General features: G+C 38.1%; 1 protein-coding gene across 1 annotated transcript in view; it reads left to right on the forward strand.

Moving 5' to 3' along the window:
• tweek (transmembrane protein KIAA1109 homolog tweek) overlaps positions 1 to 26,931 on the forward strand; it is an 843,591-nt gene that overhangs the window by 376,296 nt on the left and 440,364 nt on the right. Inside the window, 1 exon segment of the mRNA XM_068226772.1 lies at positions 4,979 to 5,140. Coding sequence (XP_068082873.1) covers positions 4,979 to 5,140 — 162 coding nt within the window.

Below are 26,931 nucleotides of genomic sequence, written 5' to 3' on the forward strand. Positions count from 1 at the left end.
CCTGAACAGGATTGTCTCAGGATATAAAAAACAAGGGATAGGTCAAAATGACCCATAGCAAGCCTTCTAGGTAGGCTGACAATTCTGTCCTCCTAGTGTTTTATTGTTTTCATCAATAGATGGGTTCATATTTAGTAATTGCCTTTCAGGTACTTCTAATTTACTTCAGCATTTTTCATATTTGAATGCTGTTTTCTCCATAAACAAGTGAATAATACTATATACAGTATTCCTAACTACCTTTATAAACTTTTAATAAACATACACATACAATAGAGCCCATTTTCATTATGAGACAACTAATGAAAAAGCATTGGGAGTACGGGAATGATATGGTGATGACATTCATTGATATTGAAAAGGCATATGACAGTGTCCCTAGGACGAAAGTTTGGGACAGTCTGGTGCAAAAGGGAATTGGACAGCGATTAATAAAAATGATCATGGCATTGTATAAGGAATGTTGTAGTTGCGTGCAAACACAAGTTGGCAGGATAAGTTGGTTCAAAATAACTAGTGGGCTGAGACAGGGAAGTGTCCTATCACCACTCCTGTTTACAATAGTAATGGATGACATCATGAGAACAGCAAAAGTAGCATATGGAGGAAGAGAAATGAACATGATGTTATTTGCAGATGACATTGTGATTTGGGGAGAAGACGACAGGAAGGTTCAAGAACAGTTGAATGTGGTGAATGGGAAGATTGAAGAATGTGGATTGAAAATAAGTGTAGAAAAGAGTAAAATTCTTGTTATGACTAGAGGGGAGAAAGAAGGGAAAGGTCAGATTAGATTTGCAGACAAGCCCCTGGAAGTAGTGGAAACGTTTAAATACCTGGGGAGTGAATTAATGGAGAAGGCTCGACTGGATGCTGAGATTAGTAAAAGGATTCAAGCTGGAAGTTGTTTCTATCATAGTGTAAGAAATATGTTATGGGACAAAGAAGTGCCAATGGAAGCAAAGGATACTATGTACAAGATGTATTACGTACCCATAACAACTTATGGAGCAGAAACTTGGACAATGACAAAGAAGGATGAGAGTCGAATACAGGCAGCCGAAATGAAATTCTTGAGGAGTATGATACAGAAGAGTAGACGAGACAAAATAAGGAATGAGAAAATCCGGGAAGAAATTGGAGTGGAAAAAAATGAATGATAGAATAGAGAAGAGCCGACTAAGATGGTTTGGGCACATAAAGCGAATGAGCGACGAAAGAATGCCAAAAAGGGTGATGGAAATGCAAATCCAAGGAAGGAGAGGCCGTGGACGACTACGATTGAGATGGAAGGATACCATCCAACGCAGAATTATAGAAAGAAACCTGGACTGGGACACAGTGTTGGAGGAGGAGTGGGGGAAAGACCGAAGAAAGTGGAGAGGAACCATATTTGCCCCTACCCGGCTACAGCTGGATAAAGGGAAATGATGATGATGACACCAGTACTTGCTGTTATAAGAAATTATGATATTGATAAGAGGTATTACATCCAAATTAAAAGTGGTGTTTCTTTGTAGAGCCTATCAAGTGTCCTTTGATAATCATCTGATTCAAATATTGTGAAATTTGGACTATTTTTTAATCCTGCTTGTAATGTTCTGCCAAACAGTTCTATTATCCACCATTCTAATACACCGTTGTGATGGATCATTCGCAGTGTGTTCAAGTTGGTCGATATACATTCATGTTCATAAAAAAACAGAACACCTTGAAAGACTAGAGGTAGGAATTTCATATTCACAGGACATGTTCACTAGTATGTTCTGCAGAAACGATAGAATTTTAGTCACCTAGGTTCAGCATGTGTCGTGTTGCCTAGACACTGTAGGCACTGGGTCCTCCATGGGCACTGATAACTTGTTCCATGCTGGATAGCATTGACGCATATAAGGCGAAAATCGCGTCCTGGTGTATAGCCATCCATGCTGCGTTCACCTGGGTGCACAATTAATCTTTGATGGTTATCATTGGGTCACAGTCGTTTCACCATACCCCACACATTTTCGATTTGCGATAAGTCCAGTGATCGGGTGGGCCAGGGCAAGAGGCCGACATCCTATGACAACAAGAAGGCATGTGTTCATGTTGCAACATGTGGTCGCACATTGTGCTCCTGAAATATGGTGTCCTGAGGTGTCGTGCAGAAAGGGTATGGCTACGGGTCGCAGGATGTCATTCACGTAGGTCAAACTGGTGACAGTGCCCTGGGCACTCGCCAACTGTGATTTATGGTTGTATTCAATAGCACCCCACACCATGAGGCCTTCAGTTGGCGCTGTATGTCATGTGCGAATGCAGTCATTGTGATGCCTCTCCTCCTGTCTGCCGTGAACCAAAATGCGCCCATCATTTTCAAACAAACATAACCTGGATTCGTCCAAAAACACTATCTGCTGCCATTCCTGTCTCCAGTGACGTTGTTCCACACACCGTTGCAGTCTAGCATGTTTATGTACATTAGTCAAAGGTAGGCGGAGAAGTGGATGACACGCCGGTAACCCAGACCGTGACAAAAGGTGATGGACTGTCAGTCCTGATAGTGTTCGATGTGTTACATTGTTCTACTGTTGCGCCAGAGCCGAGGAGGATGCAGATCTGTCCTCCAATGCCATTCGGATGAGGTGTTGATCTTCTCGGGGGGTAGTCTTGGTGGTGTGACCAGACCTATTTCATCATGTTCTACGGCCTTCTGTGAACCATTTTGTACACACCCATTGCACTGCCGACACACTTCGTCCCAAACAAGCAGCAATTTCCCGGATGGAAACATCACGTTCTGTCTTGCCATTTGACAGTACGGTTCTCACGTACGTCTGTAAGGAATCCTGCACGTCCGCTAAAGTCACACTGATCCATTTACCTCTGGTTTATAGCGACATCAAGAGTTGCCAGCACATTTTACGAGTCGGTGGTGGTGCGCTGAGATATTGATGTGGACTTTGAATCTGAAGGCCGACATGGTTCAAATACTAATCATTTCTTGAGAACATACTAATGCACATGTCCTGTGAACATGAACTTTCTATCTCTAGTCTTTCAAGGTGTTCTGGTTTTTATGTACATGAGTGTATCTTGTGAAGGTCTTCCATGGTTTCTCGACCTTTCAACCATGCCTTGCTGAATATGTTTTTCAAATCCATGTTTCCTAATAGTGTGCCGGAAATATCTCACAATTCGTTGCTTGACTTTGGAATTCAGGTGCATTTTGATATGCAGCCCATCCATGTATCATCAACTCATTGGTTGTCTTAGAAGTTCATGGAATTGTCAGCATCCACCTCCAACAGAACATTTCAAAGGCATTACTACTGTATATTGAAACTCGATCCTTTGTTTTCAGTGTCCATACACATTGACATGTGTATAGGACGATGAAGAACACTAGTGTGTTGACCTGGCACATTTTAATGGCAATGTTAGTATCATGGTTCTTTGATATTCCTGTAAGCTGTGCCATAGCAGTTTTGGCAATAGTTACAGTTCTTTTTCTTTTGGCAATGCAGCTACTTATGTTTGTAATAAGTGAGCTTAGATAAGCAAATTTTTCCATTCTCTGCAAGTTGTTCACGTTTCATATTTTCCATATTTTGGAACCAGTTTGACCTATCACTGATCATCACTTTGGTCTCTCCATTAACTTGTAAACTCATTTAATTGCTTACCTTTTTAACTCTGTAAAGGAGACTGAGCATTTGAATTTTTGAGGAAGCTGCCTATTAATTTGGTTTCATCAGCATATTTCAGGTTGATAATCATATTGTTGCCACCATGCTAGTTTCCCATTGCCTTCTCCTTAGATGTAAAATAAAATAGAGCTCAGTATACAGCCTTAACGATAGATGCCTTTTCCTTGCTGGAAAATTTGACTTTATAATATCAATATAGTTGGTCCGTTATTGGACATCATAAATTTTCCAGCGAACTCATTCCTGGTGGCCAGTGTTTCGCCCCACTGTGCTATGTTGGGCTCATCAGTTGGTAAATAGCACACCTACCAAGATGCATGGCTAGTGCATACCGTGGAGGCCACTGCGTAGGCTACTTGGAGCCACCGGCAGTGCCAGTGCACTATGAGAGACTTTCTCATTTTCAATAATTGATACCTGCTTGGCCATCAGATAATACAGATGTTGATTCCCAAAGGGAACTTGAAATATTTGTCCTGAATGAATAAATGTGAAGTCATTGTCGTCATTATTCATCGTCATTCATGTAAAGTTATTGTTTATTTGTTAACAGGCCAGCTGAAGAATGAGCGCACCATTCTGTAGAAAGTGTTTGGAGGTTACAGTTGAATTGTTAAGAGTGCTAAGCATGCTTATCCATATTTGAGAACTGCTGTGGGCTGGAGTTTATTTATTGAGCCATTTTCATTATAATATTATATTTTGTGTTTCTTTTTAATATTTTGTGGGTTTAGAATTGTGAGTTTATAATTCACATTTCGTTTTGCATCCTTAACCACCTTAACTCTTGCTCATAAATTCATATAATGAATGAGTACTTCACCTAGTACAATAATAAAACTTGGTTTTGAATAATTAAATAATTAAAGTTGAGTTTAAGCAGAATTGAGGCTGCAGAAGCTGTTGTGAATGGATTTAAATGAAGGATCTTAGCCTGAATAATGAATATTAAAACCTAATGTTGTCAAGCAAATGTTGTATTAATGGAATTGTTCTTTACAGTTCCTTGATTGTATTTTCTGGTGGACATTACTGGTACTTCTTAAGGAAGAAATGCTGTGTTAATAAATTCATAAAGGTAAACTGATGAAGTTGTCAACATGTGCAGTAATTTTGTATGTATCATTCAACATAAACCAACTACCATATAGGCCAACTACCATCTTTTACTGGTGTGCATTCATGGTTGTTATGCACATTGATTTTATTTCTGTTTATTGAAATATTGCAAATTTTAAAATGGTGCATTAAAGATTAAAAAAAAATTAATAATGGATTTTCTTCTTTAGAGTCGCTATGGACGTTTCACACCTCTTGCTAAGACTCTGCAGGAAGATCCTTCTTGTCAGTTGTGTAATGTTCTTCAAAAATATGTACTACAGAGTGATTTATCTGCTATTGAGGCAAATTTGCGTGATGGTGAGCTGCCCAATCTCTCCACATTGCGTCAGGTAAGTTTGCAATTAGCTTACTTCCCCAAAGATTTTATTACAGTTGTGATGTATGTCCAAAATATATTTGTATTGAGTAGTGAAGTAGAGATTTTGTGTCATGTTGCTGGAAAGATAGTTTCATTCTTCATTGCTCTAAGACTACTGCTTTATCAAAGATACATGTTCCAAAGGAAGAAAGGAAATAAAATTATAAAAAACACAAATGGAGTGTTGAAACTTTATAAACTTTAGCTTATTCAATGCACCTTGCACAAACATTTCTCATATGATCAGCATACACCCATCCATGACACTTCACACACTTTATCCTTGAAGTCTTGTTCCTGGCTCTGGCGCAGAGGTAGCATCTTCCTTTCTCAGCCACTCCTCGGGATGTTGGTTGAGGTGGAACTTCTTCCCTGTCCAGTTTCAGCAGGATCCTTCCTCTTGTCTTTATTCCCTGTGGTATCGTCTCCAAACTGATACGATGTTCAGTTTGTGGTCTAATCAGGGTGAAGGCCATTTGTTTCAAAAAATCACAGCGGCTCACAAAGCCAAGTTTTAGATTTGTTTTATAGATTACAAGAGCATTTACTCCTCCTACATTCAGAATATGAAAGAAGATTGTTAGTGGCCATCTTCTTGAGTTGACAGCACATTTTGTGCAGAATGTCCATGCCATACTTGGTTTCATTGTAGGAAGTAAAGACCACAGGTTTTTGCTCTTGCCATGTTTTCATGCATAGTTGATATTGCTGTGATGTACCCACTCGGCCCACAGATGTTTGACAAAATTATAACATGACGGGTCACTTTAATAGTAATATAAATAAATGATATTTCATTGTTTCTCAATAAACAATATCCCATGGGCGCCAGTCTTCAAGCTTATGGCTTGAAAACGAAAGTTGATAATAATAATAATAATAATAATAATAATAATAATAATAATAATAATACGTAATGAGACTCACCTCCTCTGCGAACCATGTGACTTGCCGCGGTGGGAAGGCTTGCGTGTCCCAATGATGCAGATAGCCGAGCCGCAGGTGCAACCATATCGGATGGGTATCTGTTGAGAGACCAGACTAACGAATGGTTCATCGAAAGGGGGGTAGCAGCCTTTCGGTAGTTGCAAGGGCGGCAGTCTAGATGATTGACTGATACGGCCTTGTAATAATACTCAACATGGCTTAGCTGTGTTGATACTGCTACACGGCTGAAAGCAACGGGAAACTACAGCCGTAACTAACTCCCGAGGACATGCAGCTCTCTCTGTATGAATGATGTACTGATGATGGCTTCCTCCCGGGTAAAATATTCCGGAGGTAAAGTAGTCCCCCATTCGGATCTCCGGGTGGGGACTACACGAGAGGGGGCGATCATCAGGAAGATGGATACTGACATTCTGCGAGTCGGAGCGTGGAATGTTAGAAGTTTGAATCGTTGTGGTAGGTTAGAGAATCTGAAAAGGGAGATGGATAGGCTAAAGTTACATGTAGTTGGTATAAGTGAAGTACGTTGGCAGGAAGAACAAGATTTTTGGTCAGGTGACTACCGAATTATCAACACAAAATCAAACAGGGGAAATGCAGGAGTTGGTTTAATAATGAATAAGAAAATAGGGCAGCGGGTAAGCTACTACGACCAACATAGTGAAAGAATTATTGTCGTCAAGATAGACACCAAACCAATGCCCACCACAATAGTACAGGTCTATATGCCTACTAGTTCAGCGGATGATGAAGAAATCGAAAGAATATATGAGGAGATAGAAGATTTAATACAATATGTAAAAGGTGACGAGAATCTAATTGTGATGGGAGACTGGAATGCAGTGGTAGGCCAAGGAAGAGAAGGTAGTATAGTAGGAGAATTTGGATTGGGACAAAGGAACGAAAGAGGAAGTTGGCTGGTTGAATTCTGCACTGATCATAATTTAGTCCTTGCCAATACTTGGTTCAAACACCACAAACGACGGCTGTATACGCGGACAAGACCTGGAGACACTGGAAGGTATCAAATAGACTTCATTATGATTAGGCAGAGAATCAGAAACCAGGTGTTGGATTGCAAAACTTTCCCAGGAGCAGACGTGGACTATGACCACAACTTGTTGGTCATAAAATGCCATCTGAAGCTGAAGAAATTGAAGAAAGGAAAGAATGCAAAAAGATGGGATCTAGACAAGTTGAAAGAAAAGAGTGTGAGGGATTGTTTCAAGGAACATGTTGCACAAGGACTAAATGAAAAGGCTGAAGGAAACACTATAGAGGAAGAGTGGAGAGTCATGAAAAATGAAGTCAGTAGGGCTGCTGAAGAAATGTTAGGAAGGAAGAAAAGATCAACTAAAAATCAGTGGATAACTCAGGAGATACTAGACCTGATTGATGAACGACGAAAATACAAGAATGCTAGAAATGAAGAGGGCAGAAAAGAATACAGGCGATTAAAGAATGAAGTGGATAGAAAGTGCAAGGTAGCTAAGGAAGAATGGCTGAAGGAGAAGTGCAAGGATGTCGAAGGCTGTATGGTCCTGGGAAAGGTAGATGCTGCATACAGGAAAATCAAGGAAACCTTTGGAGAAAGGAAATCTAGGTGTATGAATATTAAGAGCTTAGATGGAAAGCCACTTCTAGGGAAAGAAGACAAAGCAGAAAGATGGCAGGAGCATATCCAACAGTTGTATCAAGGTAAAGATGTAGATAATTTGGTTCTGGAACATGAAGAGGTTGTTCATGCTGATGAAATGGGAGACCCAATTTTGAGGTCAGAGTTTGACAGAGCTGTGAGTGACCTCAATAGGAACAAGGCACCTGGAATTGATGACATTCCCTCTGAATTACTGACTGCCTTAGGAGAAACCAGCATGGCAAGGTTATTTCATTTAGTCTGCAAGATGTATGAGACAAGAGAAGTCCCATCCGATTTTCGGCAGAATGTTGTTATACCTATTCCCAAGAAAGCCGGTGCTGACAGGTGTGAAAACTACCGCACCATTAGTTTAGTATGTCATGCCTGCAAAATTTTAACACGTATTATTTACAGAAGAATGGAAAAACAAGTTGAAGCTGAGTTGGAAGAAGATCAATTTGGCTTCAGATGAAATGTAGGAACACGTAAAGCAATCCTGACTTTACGTCTGATCTTAGAGGATCAAATCAAGAAGGACAAGCCCACGTACATGGCATTCGTAGATCTAGAAAAGGCATTCGATAATGTTGATTGGACTAAGCTATTTATGATTGTGAAGATGATAGGGATCAGATACCGAGAACGAAGAATTATCTACAATCTGTATAAAAATCAGTCTGCAGTGATAAGAATAGAGGGCTTTGAAAAAGCAGCAGCAATCCAGAAAGGAGTGAGGCAGGGCTGCAGTTTGTCCCCTCTCCTTTTCAATGTTTACATAGAACAGGCAGGAAAGGAAATCAAAGAGAAATTTGGAAAGGGAATCACAGTCCAAGGAGAGGAAATCAAAACCTTGAGATTTGCCAATGATATTGTTATTTTATCTGAGACTGCAGAAGATCTCGAGAAGTTGCTGAATGGTATGGATGAAGTCTTAGGTAAGGAGTACAAGATGAAAATAAATAAGTCCAAAACAAAAGTAATGGAGTGCAGTCGAACGAAGGCAGGTGATGCAGGAAATATTAGATTAGGAAATGAAGTCTTAAAGGAAGTAGGTGAATATTGTTACTTGGGTAGTAAAATAACTAACGATTGCAGAAGTAAGAAGGACATAAAATGCAGACTAGCACAAGCAAGGAAGAGCTTTCTTAAGAAAATAAATTTGCTCACTTCAAACATTGATATCGGAATTAGAAAGATGTTTCTGAAGACTTTCGTGTGGAGCGTGGCATTGTATGGAAGTGAAACATGGACGGTAACTAGCTCAGAAATAAAGAGAATAGAAGCTTTTGAAATGTGGTGTTACAGAAGAATGCTGAAGGTGAGATGGATAGATCGAATCACAAATGAAGAGATACTGAATCGAATTGGTGTGAGGAGATCGATTTGGCTAAATTTGACGAGAAGAAGAGATAGAATGATAGGACACATCTTAAGACACCCAGGACTTGTTCAATTGGTTTTTGAAGGAAGTGTAGGTGGTAAGAACGGTAGGGGTAGACCAAGGTATGAGTATGACAAGCAGATTAAAGCAGATGTAGGATGCAATAGTTACGTAGAAATGAAAAGGTTAGCACAGGATAGGTTGGCATGGAGGGCTGCATCAAACCAGTCTATGGACTGATGACTCAAACAACAACGAGACTCAAAAAACTCCCAGGGCTGGGGTGACGGAACACAAATCATTAAATACACTACCTTGGAATATAAGGATCATTAATAATCATTTCATAAAATACAAATTGATTTATTAGGATGAAAAACGTGACGTAACGGTGTATTAACGAAATCTGAACTTATGAAAGCAAAAGAAAAATTGAATGAAATTAACTCTAAGAAAATGAACTGTTGCGCGAAGACTTGCAGTAACTTATGCCATAAGCTCACCATATGTAGACTCTTTTGTCTTGAAGCTGATGATGGGTGGATCTCTCGTACCGGCTGCCTTATCTGTTGTTGGATTCTAGTCCTACTTATGCTTTTCCTGCCTTTAACACTTCCTACTTTACTCCTTACATAAAGTCGTAACGAGTCCTAATTTTAAGTGCAAAACCACCATGGGTTATGTTCATGGAGAGAATACACTTGTATTCTTCCGTAGTACGGAACAGTAGCGTAGCTAAATTCATAATAAAAGCTCTCCTCCCCTATACTAGTCAAAACTGGTCTCCCATTGACTACCTCTCGTCATTGAGATAACAAGTCCCAATGAGAGTAACTTTTGAGTAGTATCCTACGGTACTACTCAAATGTGAAGTGATCTAAGTTAAAATCTTCTCCAGTGTGCAGACGTAGAATCGTAGTAAGAGTGTCTTCCAAGAGTATATCAGTGTCTAAGAGTGAGAATAAGACTGTCCGAATACGAGTGACAATCTGCTTACCAGTAAGAATAAGAATGTCCTCTCCAGCTCTCGTCTACGACGTATATAGGTTCAAAAGTCTTCTTCCATCAGCCATATCACATGGTCCAGTAAGATTCGAGGTCTCATCCCTTCTCCTATGTATTGCTGTGAATCCATCACGTTGCTTCGTTACGTTCATTCACATAGGCTGAACTTTCCCGCTGAAATAAAGCGTCAGGTAGCGAAGTTCGAAAAGTGGGCATTCATAATGTTTCAACTGTCTCTTCTTACGGTGGAGAGGGTAAGATCTCTCGTAACCTTGATGACGTTCTTTTCCTGGAAATGGGCTGAAATTAACCTGCTGACTCTGGTCACTTCACAACGGCTATTGGAAAATTTACTGCAAGCTATTAATATGAATGATGTTGAAATACTTTACCCAATTATTTGTTCGTTCAGAATACGTTATATCCGCGATACAAAGAAATGAAATGATGATTGAAATGGATGATAAAAAGCCTATATATATATATATATATATATATATATATACACACATATTAATTTAAAAATGACCTATCAGTGATTAAATATATACATCATATCAATTAATTATATAGTTCAATAATTGAAAACGTGCAGTGATGTCGCAAACATCACATTGCCAGCGCAGCCTTATTCTTCTTCGGTACGTAAGATACCAATGTACAGTTTTTTTGAAAGCCAAACAAACTGTTTTTGACTTCTCTTCACTTATCAGGTAGAAAGTTTGGGGGAACTTCTGCTTTGTTCTTTCTCAGTGTAGCAATCATAGTTACTTTTTCTTCTTCCTGTAGCTTTATTGCCAAGGGCACAGATGCGAACCAGTTGTCACATGTAATATTCCTATTGGTTCCTGAAATAGGCTGCACCAATCTCAAAACTAAGTCCTACGTGTTTTGCTTCTTCTGAAAGGGCCGTTTGGTTGCTTCCCTACATACACTTCAAGGTTTGTAGCATAGAAGGTGGTTGTGGAAACCATAGCAAAGATCTTTATCCAATACTTTGCAGGTTTACTAGGCATATACACCCAGAAGGGACAGTTTCCTCTAAATGCAACTAGCTGTTCATCAATGGTGAGATAGTCGGCTGGTTTGTATGCATTCTTGCATTTGAACACAAACATTTCAAAGATTTCTCGAAAAGCAGCTAGTTTGTCAACATATTTTCTTTGATCTCTGTTGTGTACGTTATCAAATCTCAAACAACGTACTTGGTTACATAAACAGCCTCTACTCCCGTGCCGTGAGAATTATCCCACATTTCAGATACGTTTATTCTTCCAGCCTTCAAAACCCCAGCAAGATATAATATACCAATCAATGCACGAATTTCGCGGGAATCAGTGGGCCTAGCATCCCTTTCTCTGACAAACTGAGGGCAAATTGTACTGTAGTTATGTGAATGTTAGTACAATCAACTATTTTTTTCACCATTTCATCATCAATAATACACTGTAACGCTGCTTCTGGAGTGATAGCATTTTTCGCAGACCCTTGAGGTCCTGGGCGATGAAAAACTGGTATAATATTATGTCTGGGTGTACGAGAAGTCTAGGCAACTTGAGGTTCTAAGTACCACCGTGATGTGCGATCTTTTCCCAAATAAAACTCTGGGTTGACAAAAGTGGCAGGAGGGACCGGGCCAGGAGGAGGAACTGCTTCTTCTACTACTTCCATTTCGTCAGAGTCATCAGGAACATCAGCCGAGTTATCCTCTGCATTGATTTCATCTTCTCTACTGTGCCATATTCCAAGTGGTCTCCTTCTCGTTCATCTTCATCCTCTATACCTAGAACACTCGTTATCCTCAGTCTCACCTAGCCAATGGCGTACCTGTTCACGTTCACTTTCAGTGGTCATTATTGTTATCACGCATAAACTATTTCAATTAAACCGTTATGACGTTCAAAACTACGAATTTAAAGAAAATACCACAGCAATATCCGAAAAAACAGTAACGCCAGTGGGCGTGCGGAGGACAAGTGTCCTCCACTACTGCACAGTGCAAATAAACACGAGGTCACGGTGACAGTTGGTGAGCATAAAAGCTGACAATGCACTGATGGGCGGAAGGTGAGTGGGGAGAAAGGTATATGGCCGCTCAAGTTCACGAGTGTTGCCAACCCTTGTAGTCACGCAAAACAAAATCACTGGAGGACACCTATACTCCGCACACCCATTGGGGTGTTAAATGCTGCTGCAGTAACTGTAGTGCTTGCTAGGGAACTGTTTGGGAGAAAGTAGTGTAGTTAATAAAGGAAAGGACATAAAATAATATGGTTCTGTTTATTTTTAATTTATATTTTGATATATTTTGAATATGCTTCATAAACATTTTCCATTTACTGAATGTCACAATTTTGAGTGAAATAGTACAGCATAAAATACATTAAGTATTTGCTTATGGTAATATTTAGGAGAAGTGAAAGAACTGGAATATGTTTGTCAACAGTGTGGAAAGAGTACTAAATAGGACATCTGGTTCAAATGATTTCGCAAAGGGAACGACAGGATGAGCTATATTTGGATCGGACGTTGACAAGCAGAACTCCAAATATGATTAAGCGAGTGTGACAAATGCTGGCACAAGATCGGCTACTGCATAGAAATTGGGCATTAACAAGGACAAGGAGTGTGTCATTGTCTGTGATAATTTGGGTTAGTGGAAGATCTTTTCCTGGTTTATGCCGCACAAACTGACAGACAAGCAGAAAGCAAAACAGGCAGAAACTTCTGGAGACTTCATTACATGTGTAATAATGATCTGTTCTTTCTGTGAACAGTCATCACATTGGATGAGACTTGGTGCTACCCGTTCGATTCGGAATCCAAGCTCCAATTGAGGAATGGCATTCACCAGTTTCTCTGCCACCAAAAAAGTGTCCCCTGCAAAGTCCAAGATCAAAACATTGTTGATCACCTATGTGGCAGTCATCCAAGATCTTGTGACAGCTGTTCTGAAATTGATTCCTAAAGAGGCCTTTACTTATAGTTTCCAAAAACTGAATTAATGTTACCATATGTATATTATGCCATACTTTTGATTTGCGACCTTTATCGGCATCTCTGTCTCATGTTATTGGAGTATTATCTGAGTATTCACATATTTAAATATTGCTCCGGCCACTAAATTCTAAACATCGGGTCGCAAGTCATACACAGATTCCAAACTGGAATAATATTTATGAAAATAAGTTCCAACATATGGCATATAATCATTTCCCAGGGTAAAAATTCGCTTCGTTGTTCCTATATGCATTAAATAAACCGCGGATTCCGTTGAAGAGTCGCCATCCGTTGAAATAGTCACACCATATCCTTATGTTAAAAGAAATTATCCGATCCTTACCTAATACTCAGCGTAAGCTAACTCAATAATTCCGTAAAACTATTCTACTACTACCTACTACACCTTACTTAAAGAATAGAAATGCAAAATCAAATCTATATCTAATTTATTAGCATGCTAATGTATAATAAAATTGAATAATATATATTCATTGGCAATAAGGAAAGGAAAATCATAGTATTATAAGTATCATTCTCAAAATGCTTGGTTTCCGGGATAAACATATTTGAAAGAAGTTAAATCTTCAATATATTTGCTTACATATTCATTCAATATCATAATATACCATATCTTCCATATTTAAATTCATATAAAGGGGAAAATAGGGATCAGAACTTTATTAAATCAAGGAGGAGTGGAATATCTTTCATTTAATGTTGTTTGGGATTTTCTTTGGGGCATAAGTTAAGTTTCATTTTGGATTTCGGTCTATTTGACCACAAATTTATTTAAACACAAGTTTGGATTCTTGTTTGTGACTCACCACGTTACGAGATAAGCATTAGCATGTTTAAGTATGGGTTCAAAACACCCATACAGTTACCAATATTCCTATCATAACCCAAATGAATAAATTAAATCAGTACATCACCATATGTACAACTCAAACGAAATAAATCTAGTACGGAGTGCCATAGATTTGACGGTACGTCATTCTAATCTGCGAAAATCGTGCCATACAGCCCTAGTCATGTGCCAATATATTTACATACTCCCAAATATTTCTTCGCTGTGCCATAGTTTTGATAAAGCAAACCGTACTCCGTATAAGCGCTAACTTACTGACCTTCAAATACGTAAATGTGCGAGATTCCATTCTATTCCCAAATATATATAACATAATGCATAACAAACACGTAACCTCTCCATATCCTCCTCTGAAAGTTACAACGAAACATATACAGCTTGGCTCGAGACATGCATTCAACTCAACATGGCCTATCTTCTTTACTTGCAGTGCTAACCCAAATCTAAACATAATATGTAACACAGGAATTCGCATTTCAATTATCTATCCCATTCTTAAATAACGAACAGAAACATATCTCCTCATTCTACTTATAATATGCCACATTAACACTTCATTTCCTCTGTATATATATATTCCTCCATATTTAAAATATATCATCACTCAATTCCACTAAAATAACCTCTGTGTTACGGACGCAATATTCACTATCCTGATTACTCTCTTATACACTGCAACTTCGTAATATTCCAAACACTTCTTTACCATATTATTATCATACTGGCCATGATTGGTGTACATATTGACCTGAAGTTCTAGGTTACGTCTTATATCTCGCTTATATTTCTACATCCATAACTGGTTAAACGTTTCACGGTCTATACGTATTAATTGGCACAAAACATGCACAAATACTCAATCAGATGTAGCTTCCAATAACCTTAAAATTATCACATAAGCACTGCAGTTATATAGCATAAAATAGCACATTTCATCGGCTAATAATTGGCATTTATATTCATATATCCTTTCATTGGCACTTGATCTCTTATATCTAGCACTACTGTACACCTATAAATATTTTTCATCAATTGATTTGAAATTTATTACGATGCAACTCATAATACTTATCTCGTAACGGGATTTTGCCGCTGGATCTCTGCTGGACTACGGCATCTCGGAGTAGGCAACCACTGCGATCCGAAGACTACGTCATCTGCGGTTTCATCTTGGGTCTTGGCTTGAGCTAATCAGTCTTGAGCAAAACATTCCTTCTGTTTAAGCTGAGTCCATCTTGTCACCAGTCATCATGCAATCATAAAAGAACAAATCCATAGTAGAGTACATAGTATACTGGTGAATAATAGGCAATTCAATTCACAATATTTGTTTTTGGAAATTCGAGTTAGACGAAAATATTCTCTTCTTTAAATGAATAGATTTCTCTAATTTGGCCTATTCCTTGCTCTTTCTTTTGCTTAAACAGATATTGTCTCCCCCCTGGAAACAACAAATTATGCCGCTATGGTATTAATTTCGGCAACGTGTAATTCAACTGAAGCTTCCTTTCCGTTTCTGAATTCTGGCCTCACAATAACGACTATTTCTTTCAAATCTACTCTTTTTCCGTATTGTGTTCTTGCAGATATAGTCTTCTATTCTGGTAATATACTAATATTTTCGTATTTGACGTTGAGGTGATCCTTTTCTATAATCTTTCTATAAGCCGTGCAACTTCCCTTCAACTTGTAGCTTTATCTTCACAAAGTAGTCAAGAATCGTTCTCTTTCAAATTTTTCCGTCCGACATTATTTAATTCTTGAAATTCTTTTCCCTTGCGGCCGGGCGATATCGATTTATTGGATCACTACTCTGTGTACTTGCACCTGAAGTTATTGTCCGCCATCTTTGTCCACTGTATCCATTACATTGACGGCCGCTAATGTAACGTAATGGTACATTTCACCTCCACGTTAACTTTAAATATGTTGGATACAACATATTTAATCCGCTCTTCCATATACTTGTATAATGGACCTTTACGTTACATTATCCTCATTCTCTGTATCTCTTCTCATGTCTGACTTCTTTAAAATTTCTTCCGTATAATCATTCCTAATCGTTTTTACTCCTGTTATCTGTCTGACATTCAATATATGGATCATTATCTTTCTCAGTGATTTCTAAGGTATTATTTGGCCTTAATCCTTCGTTTTCTCTGTAATAGTATTTGAGGTTTGCTGCGTTATATACCCCTTTATATGTCCCTGACATATTCTCGATCTGGTATGCGTTGTTTCCAATCACTTTCTTAATGACATATGGTCCATCATATAAATGTGCGAATTTCGCAAATACCTTCCCTATGACGTTGGAATTGGGCGTTTTCTTAACTAATACAAGATCATTTACTCTCAATTGACGGTGAAACTTTTTGTTTCGTAGCCTCCTGAGCCTCTTCCGTGATTGATCCTCCAATTTTGCGCGTACCATACTATTTAATTCCTGAATACTCAGTCTATCTTCCACTAGCCTTTCTATTACTTCATCCCATGGCCTACGTGGGATTTCATCTCTATGTAAAACACTTGTGATCTGTCCAGTTGATTCATGTACGGTATTGTTTATACTGTGCTCAATTATTGGTATTACATCAATCCATCTCCAATGGTTATTTCCGCAGTAAATCCGACAAAACTTCGAAATCTCTTTCATACATCGCTCTACTGGATTTGACGATGGGTGCCTAATTCAACACATCACATGTTTTATATTCAACCTCTCCATAGCTTCACGGAACTGTTCTGACGTAAACTGAGTACCATGATCGCTTAGTACTCTCTCAGGTTTTCCCATTCTTGGTATGACACCATTAATGAACGCGTGGAGGACTTGTTTTGAATTAGCTCTCTGTATTGGTCGTAAGACTATATATTTAGAGAATATATCCATCGTTACTACGATAAACTTCCTTCCTTTACTAGCCACTGGAAGTGGTCCAAAAATGTCGATTGCGAATATTTCTTTTGCTCTTTCTGGTATTATTGCTATCGGTTGGTGTGTAAGTAATCTTGCATTATGTTTAGTTCTCTGGCAGATGTCACATGTCCTAATCAATTTCCTAATCATTGCCCTCATTCCTTTCCAGGTAAATCTTTCCAAGACAGTATTTAGCACTTTGTCAACACCCCCGTGCCCAGTGGTCCGGTGGGTCAACCATATTAATTCTTTTTGTAATTGGGTTGGCACCACAATTCGTGCTTTCCTCTGACCTACAAGAAGATACTTATTTAACCTTCCATTTATAATCCGGTATGTCTGTGTTATGTTTGTTTCTGTAGTCTGTCCTCCCAATTTATCCAGTATTTTAGCTAGATTCGCATCTGCCCTTTGTAATACCTGAATATTTTGCAGCCTTTCAATGATTTGCTCGTCACGGTCATCCAACTCTATTTGATGTACTAACTCTTCCGTTGGTTCTGGATTTCTACTCAAAGCATCGGCCAAAATATTGTCCTTTCCTCTACAATGTTCTATTTTCAACTGAAACTGCTGTGTGAATAATATCCAGCGCGTTACTCGTTCGCTTGCCATTGCGGCCTTCAAACCAAAGACTAACGCCTTATAATCAGTGCGTACGGTTACGGGATATCCACTTACTATTTTTGCCCATTGCTGCAATGTGAATACTATTGCCAAAAGTTCCTGCTCGGTTGTTGTGTAATTTTGTTCATGCTTTCTTAATTTACGGCTTGCAAATGCCAAATATGTTCGCTTCTTTCTGTCTTCTGGTTCTTCTTGATACAGGCATGCCCCGATTCCAATCCTAGATGCATCGGATTGTATTATAAATTCTTTCTCGTAATCAGGATAACCCAATCTGATACAATTCGTCATTAACTCCTTCATTTGTACGAACGCCTTTTCTGCTTCATTTCCCCATTTCCACCTATTATTTATTTTTAATAATTCCTGTAACGGTGCTGCTACTTCGGTATACCTATCACAGTGATCTGCAAAGAATTGCGTCATTCCAAGGAATTGTCTAATCTGCTTTATCCTTGTTGGCCTCGGGAAATCACATATTGCTTTAATTTTAGCTGGGTTAGGTCGTATTCCTTCACCGTCGATAACATGTCCAACAAAAGGGATCTCTGACTGGCAGAACTTTGACTTTGCAACATTGACTTTAAATCCAGTGTTCTTCAAGTTATCCAGCAACTTTTCAAGTCTCTCACAGTGCTCTTCGTATGTTCTTGTTGCCAGGATTAAATCGTCAACATAGGAAGTCACATAACTCTTTACTTCTGCTGTCAAGTTTCTATCCATAGCCCTGATAAGAACAGCACAACTGTTTTTCAACCCAAATGGAAGTCTACAGTAAGCATATGTTTGATTGTCGAACATGAAACCAGTCGATAGTCGTGACTTCTCCTCCAACACAATATGATGGAACGATGACGTGAAATCAAGGCTAGAAAAATACCTCATGTTCTTGAATTTCTTAATGATGTCCTTAATTTTTGGTACCTTATCATATTCTGGAATTAGCTTCCCGTTTATAGCCCTCGCGTCTAGGCAAATTCTGAGGCTACCGTTGCTTTTCTTTACGATTACCAATGGGTTCAAATATGGTGTAGCTGTTTTAACTATTATCTCATCATCCAACATTTCCTGGATTATTTCTTTCACTTGCTGGAAATATTTTTCAGGTATATCATACAGCTTTGCTTTATACGGTGTCCAATCATTAACCATCAGCTTGTATTTGAAATTGGGGATTTTTCCTGGTTTGTTCTTAAATATGTCTGAATATTTCTTCAAAATTTCGTATAACCTGGTTTTCTCCTCTGGCGAAATCTTAGCTTCCGTAAGGCTTTTCCATATTTCTTGATCCTTTTCTTCCTCCTCTAAACTCAATATTCTTTCAATAGTGTGGGCTATCTCTGATTCTGCTGCCTGATTTGGGCTTTGGTTTATGACATTGCTCTCCTGGTCATGGCCATTTGTTTCTCGACCTACAATTCTCATATGTTTTGACAGATCCTTCCTAATGCTTATTCTGAGTCTTTCTGTGGTTTCCTTCCCATGTTCTTCGCTAATTGGAAACCTAATTTCCTGTCTTTCCATATCAATGACCATTTTCGTAGCAACCATGAAATCCACGCCTAAAATAATATTGTATTTTATTCTGTTCCTAATTATAAATGGGTGCTTAAATCTTCGGTTCCCTATTCCGATATTCAAATACGTTTGCATTTTGCATTCCACAGTTTTGTCTGGTATAATTCCTTTGATTTTTATTCCTGACACAGGTATCGTTGCTAATTTCATTTTCCTCTCTAACTCTAAGAATAACATGTTCGAGATCACACTAATACTTGCCCCAGAATCTATCAGACAATGGGTCCTCATTTCGTTTACTCTTACAATAATTATTGGTAAATTTACTCCTTGTGGTCCTACATTCGATGATTCATCATACAGTAAATCTTCCGGTTGTATCTCCCATGATTCGATCTGTGCAATTAACCAACTGAAAATTTTGCCATTCGATTTCCTTTCTTTATTGCACCTATCATCTATGCCTAATTTATAATCAACGTTTTTTTTTTTTCTTCTCGGAAACGTCTATCCCTGCACTAAAGTTTTGTGCATTCGGATTCAACCTTCGTTTCGCTGCCTCCATGTTCTTGTACTCCTGGAGTTCTAAGCTCTCCGCACCTTCTATATCACCAACCACTTCTTTGTCCTTAATCGCCTGTTCCCATTTATCCTTATTGTTTGAACTTTCCCTTAACTCTTGGATATATTTTCTTTTGGCAAATTCTCTACCCCTGAAACTTTGTTCTCTCCTTCCTTCGTATGGTGGCCTTCTCCGAAAACTATTCCGAGCTCCGTTTCCTGAGTACCTATTATTCGTCCTATAATATGGTACATATCTATCGCTCGTTTGATATGTCCGTCGATTTATATATCCTTTCTGGCATTGGCATTCCTTCGCTTCTTTCTTTCCATCCATTTCCCGGTTTCGAACACCATTCTTAAGTTCTCTCCATCTATTATTCTCCACATTCTCCGGCGTTATCACATTTATCGATGCCTCATTCTCTGCATTCCTCATTAACCTGGTTGTGGGATGTGCAGTTGCCATGTCTAACTGCCTTTGCCGGTCTTCCATTTCTATAGCAGTCTGAACATTTGCTACTGCCAAGTGCCCTTGCACCTCGGGCGGAAACTGCCTCTGGATTGTTTTTATTGCTTCCAATTCGCTTGGTGCGGCGTCCAGATCTTGAAATCGTTGAAATTGGAACGCGAAATAATCTGAGTATCTTGTTTGCCCATTAAATGCGAATTTCCGGGAATATAGCTCCATCCTGAGCTGTAATTGTGCCTCTGAGCTCCAATACCTTCGCAAGAATGCTGTTTTAAATTCCTCATAATCATGAAAGCTGTACCTAAATGCTTGGTACCATATACCAGGGTTAGAATCTAAATGTTTTTCAACTATTTTTAGCTTTCTCTCATTCGGAATCTGATTAGCCCTAAAATAATCCTCCATTTCCCGAAGAAATTGCTTAGGTGATAGACTTGCAGTGTTATCAAAATGTTTTGGTCTATCATCAACTGTCTTAATAATATTTATTACGGCTGGACCTCCACTGCTACAATTCCCGTTTCCAATTATTCCACCGTTGATAACCTGGTTGGAATCCGTCGTCATCGTTGGCGTTGTTTCTCTCTCGTTCATTCGAATATCCATATTCCCTAATATACTGGATCCTGTGTTTTGGTCATGTACCCTTAATTCCTGTATCTCTTTTCGGATAGTCCGCAACTCCCTTTCCGTGTTGTTAACTCTACTGTCAACCTCATTCTTATTCCGCTCTACCTCCTCTCGGATTATATCTATTTTATTCGATACTTGTTCTCTCGCCAAGATAAAATTTACTTCTATTGACTTATTTGTATTTCCTATTACCTCATCTAACTTGTTCATCCTCTCTTGATACTGTTCCCATCTCTCCGTGGAATTTAATTTCAAGTTTTCCAAATTCTCCGTCAAACTTTTCATTTCCTTTTCCTTCAAAGTACGTATAGCCTCTCTACTTTCCTTCAATTCCTTGCTGACCTCATTTATTTTTTATTAACCTCTTCACTCCTGTTTTCCACAATTTCTGTCATCTGATTACGCAGCTCGTCAATATCTGTTTTAATTTCCGTGACTTCACTTCCAAATTTCTCAATCTCCGTTCTTATGACCTCTTTCATTTCTTCCCTCATTTCTTGTTGCCTCTCATTTTGCCTGTTAATCTCTTCTTGCTGTTTTTCCTCCTGCCTGGTAATCATTTCTTGAAATCTCTCATTAATCATCTCTTGGAACTTTTCATTTTGCTCTCTTGTTTTTTCGTTGTGCTCATTAATCATTTCCTGGAATTTTTTTTTCCTGCCTACTAATTATTTCTTGGAATTCTTCACTTCGCTTTCTTGCTTCTTCCTGTCTTTCTCTTCTTTCTTCCTCATTCCGCCTTTTTGCTTCCTCATTATGTCAGTTAATCATCTCTTGAAATTTCTCATTCTGCCTTCGTGCCTCCTCCTGTCTTTCCCTTCTTTCTTCCTCATTCCGTTTTCTTGCTTCCTCCTGTCTTTCTCTTCTTTCCTCCTCATTCCGTTTTCTTACTTCTTCTTCTCTTCCTTCCATTTTGTTAATCATTTCTTGGAATTTTTCATTTTGCCTGCTAATTATTTCTTGGAATTTTTCCAAAATCCCCTTTTGATTATCCCTGACTTCCTGTATTGCTTCATCTCTCTTCCTGACTTCCTCCTCAGTTACCTTTTGGTATCCCTCAAGCTGGGATTTCAGCTGGGCTAAATTCGACATCTTTATCTCGTTTACAATTCTCTGATGTACCTGTTAAATTCTCTATAAGCCTAGCTTTCTCTATGTATTCGTTAACTCAGCTAATTCAATCTCTAAATATTACTATAACACAGTCTGACAGACTTAATTATACACTTATTCTACAACTTCTAGTACTTCAACAAATTCTTTCTTAATTAGGAATGTTCACCCAAGACTACTTTAGCTCAACCCAAACCAGCCTGTCCAAGTCACACAAGAATCCAAACATTTAAACTAAATCATTTTCAACTATGTTTATCCCTTATTCACTTAACCTATATATATACAACAAATAAAATTAACATTCCATTAATACATTTCCACTATCCTAAGTACCTAACAAAATTTTCTCGGAACAATCTAAATAAATGCATATTCAATCCTTTTCCTACATTATTCCTAGTATAAGAAATCATCCTTCATCGCATGCCATATTTGCATCCGCAATCTATCATGCTTCATCTCATTCTTCCATACAGCCTCATAGTTACATTCTAATTCAATGTACAGCTTTCTTCTTGATCAGGGTACACTATATTATGTTTACCATCCCCTTTTTTCTATCATCTCTCTTCGCCGCTATAACCTGACCTCATATATCTTCATGTCATCCATAATCTGTCTTCTCAATATTCCTTTATTGCAATATATTTTCCTCCTCATTCCTTTTTCAACAGCTCACTTCACGAATAAAAGCTCAAAATATTACAGAACAGCCAAGGTACCCTTTTCAACTTGCTTGAAGCTACGGCATCATATAACCCATGTCCAATCCAATCATCCATATCTCATCCTCAATATCTGCTCCATAGTCAAATCATAATTTCTGTACACCCAGAATTCAATTAATCATCCGACCTCTTCAAACTTGCCTCACGATCGGGACAAAATTTAATAATATTTGGCGGCTACGGTACCTTACTCTTCAACTTGCTTCACGTATGGGCGCCAATTTTGTATATGCCATACTTTTGATTTGCGACCTTTATCGGCATCTCTGTCTCATGTTATTGGAGTATTATCTGAGTATTCACATATTTAAATATTGCTCCGGCCACTAAATTCTAAACATCGGGTCGCAAGTCATACACAGATTCCAAACTGGAATAATATTTATGAAAATAAGTTCCAACATATGGCATATAATCATTTCCCAGGGTAAAAATTCGCTTCGTTGTTCCTATATGCATTAAATAAACCGCGGATTCCGTTGAAGAGTCGCCATCCGTTGAAATAGTCACACCATATCCTTATGTTAAAAGAAATTATCCGATCCTTACCTAATACTCAGCGTAAGCTAACTCAATAATTCCGTAAAACTATTCTACTACTACCTACTACACCTTACTTAAAGAATAGAAATGCAAAATCAAATCTATATCTAATTTATTAGCATGCTAATGTATAATAAAATTGAATAATATATATTCATTGGCAATAAGGAAAGGAAAATCATAGTATTATAAGTATCATTCTCAAAATGCTTGGTTTCCGGGATAAACATATTTGAAAGAAGTTAAATCTTCAATATATTTGCTTACATATTCATTCAATATCATAATATACCATATCTTCCATATTTAAATTCATATAAAGGGGAAAATAGGGATCAGAACTTTATTAAATCAAGGAGGAGTGGAATATCTTTCATTTAATGTTGTTTGGGATTTTCTTTGGGGCATAAGTTAAGTTTCATTTTGGATTTCGGTCTATTTGACCACAAATTTATTTAAACACAAGTTTGGATTCTTGTTTGTGACTCACCACGTTACGAGATAAGCATTAGCATGTTTAAGTATGGGTTCAAAACACCCATACAGTTACCAATATTCCTATCATAACCCAAATGAATAAATTAAATCAGTACATCACCATATGTACAACTCAAACGAAATAAATCTAGTACGGAGTGCCATAGATTTGACGGTACGTCATTCTAATCTGCGAATATCGTGCCATACAGCCCTAGTCATGTGCCAATATATTTACATACTCCCAAATATTTCTTCGCTGTGCCATAGTTTTGATAAAGCAAACCGTACTCCGTATAAGCGCTAACTTACTGACCTTCAAATACGTAAATGTGCGAGATTCCATTCTATTCCCAAATATATATAACATAATGCATAGCAAACACGTAACCTCTCCATATCCTCCTCTGAAAGTTACAACGAAACATATACAGCTTGGCTCGAGACATGCATTCAACTCAACATGGCCTATCTTCTTTACTTGCAGTGCTAACCCAAATCTAAACATAATATGTAACACAGGAATTCGCATTTCAATTATCTATCCCATTCTTAAATAACGAACAGAAACATATCTCCTCATTCTACTTATAATATGCCACATTAACACTTCATTTCCTCTGTATATATATATATATATATTCCTCCATGTTTAAAATATATCATCACTCAATTCCACTAAAATAACCTCTGTGTTACGGACGCAATATTCACTATCCTGATTATTCTCTTATACACTGCAACTTCGTAATATTCCAAACACTTCTTTACCATATTATTATCATACTGGCCATGATTGGTATACATATTGACCTGAAGTTCTAGGTTACGTCTTATATCTCGCTTATATTTCTACATCCATAACTGGTTAAACGCTTCACGGTCTATACGTATTAATTGGCACAAAACATGCACAAATACTCAATCAGATGTAGCTTCCAATAACCTTAAAATTATCACATAAGCACTGCAGTTATATAGCATAAAATAGCACATTTCATCGGCTAATAATTGGCATTTATATTCATATATCCTTTCATTGGCACTTGATCTCTTATATCTAGCACTCCTGTACACCTATAAATATTTTTCATCAATTGATTTGAAATTTATTACGATGCAACTCATAATACTTATCTCGTAACGGGATTTTGCCGCTGGATCTCTGCTGGACTACGGCATCTCAGAGTAGGCAACCACTGCGATCCGAAGACTACGTCATCTGCGGCTTCATCTTGGGTCTTGGCTTGAGCTAATCAGTCTTGAGCAAAACATTCCTTCTGTTTAAGCTGAGTCCATCTTGTCACCAGTCATCATGCAATCATAAAAGAACAAATCCATAGTAGAGTACATAGTATACTGGTGAATAATAGGCAATTCAATTCACAATATTTGTTTTTGGAAATTCGAGTTAGACGAAAATATTCTCTTCTTTAAATGAATAGATTTCTCTAATTTGGCCTATTCCTTGCTCTTTCTTTTGCTTAAACAGATATTGTCTCCCCCCTGGAAACAACAAATTATGCCGCTATGGTATTAATTTCGGCAACGTGTAATTCAACTGAAGCTTCCTTTCCGTTTCTGAATTCTGGCCTCACAATAACGACTATTTCTTTCAAATCTACTCTTTTTCCGTATTGTGTTCTTGCAGATATAGTCTTCTATTCTGGTAATATACTAATATTTTCGTATTTGACTTTGAGGTGATCCTTTTCTATAATCTTTCTATAAGCCGTGCAACTTCCCTTCAACTTGTAGCTTTATCTTCACAAAGTAGTCAAGAATTGTTCTCTTTCAAATTTTTCCGTCCGACATTATTTAACTCTTGAAATTCTTTTCCCTTGCGGCCGGGCGATATCGATTTATTGGATCACTACTCTGTGTACTTGCACCTGAAGTTATTGTCCGCCATCTTTGTCCACTGTATCCATTACATTGACGGCCGCTAATGTAACGTAATGGTACAATATTGTAGCAGATGGCGATTATTTAGGAGGGCAATAAAGAAAATATATTTGTATCTTGGTGTTTTGTTTGTTTGCTGATGGTATTCACCAAACTTTTTAGACACAGCATGTATGTAGGAATGTGGTTGCTAAAGAAAAGCTGGGAACTGTTCACTCTGTAAATAAGAGATGATCGAATGTGTGCAAAGTAGTGTTGTTATATTGAATGTGAAAGAAAAAGACAGATGGAAAAATGTAGATTTTTAAAAGACTAAGAAGTGGATGAAAGTGCCTGAAGTAACAAAACATAGGAAGGGTTTCAACCCACTGAAGAAACTGAAACAGAGATTATGCTGGAGGTTGGACTAACAAAGAGAGACAGGTGAGAAATAAACGCAGGATCTAGCAAGGAAAGAGGGAAAGAGGAATATTTATTGAATGAATTAAATGTAGATTAGTTGAGTGATAAAGTGAAGAAAAGAAACAAAACTTGATGGTTTCAACATGTTGAAAAGTTAAATTACAAAAAAAGGAAAAAACCTAGCAGTTACAGCAGTTGGAGGACCCAAATTATGAGGAATAGTTCTGGTTAAAAACCTCATAGGGTGAACTTGACAGGAGCGTGGTAATGGATGAGGAGTGGTAAAAGAAAAACGAAAAGTAACCATACCTGCCTTGACTGCATCTTTAGATGGGGAGATGATGACGATGATGATGATATGGAAAAGTAAAGTTGGATAGAAGTATTTTCAGCTTCAGAGATTAGATTTGATCTGGCAGGTAACCTTATCCTAGGCAATCACTTGTTTGATCCCTGTACTGTAAGTAGGACCTTTAAAATTTACTCTAGCACAGTGGTTCCCAACCTTTGCCAGCTGACGCCCCCTTTTTCAGATACGGGTGATCATCGCGCCCCCCTCCACCCCCCCCCCCCCACCCCCCCGTCGCTTCTATAACCTCTCCGATATACTGACGTGGAGGATTTAGACCTAACCTAATGACACTACATAACGAATTATTCCATTATGCAATGATTTATGAAAAAATCGCTTTATATCTCTGACATACTAACTTCATTTCAGCACAATACAAAGAACACACTTTTACAATAAATCCTTCAGTTAGTCAACAAATGTCAGTGAGAGGGTTGACACTGTTTTCTCTTGGTAAGATTCGGTATGTTTGGTTTGATATTTGACAGAGCACAGCGGAGACCACTTGCAACATCAAGCCGACAGCACTGCTTTGTTTTTATGACACTCAGCGTTGAAAATTCTGACTCGCATTAATATGGCGTTGAAAAATGGGACAATGACATGCAATGCTACTTGGCTATTTTAGGATACACTGCAAGACAGTTTACCCAAAAGTCGCCCA

This window comes from Anabrus simplex, chromosome 1 (genome assembly GCF_040414725.1).
Source record: "Anabrus simplex isolate iqAnaSimp1 chromosome 1, ASM4041472v1, whole genome shotgun sequence".
Taxonomy (NCBI): Eukaryota; Metazoa; Arthropoda; class Insecta; order Orthoptera; family Tettigoniidae; genus Anabrus; species Anabrus simplex.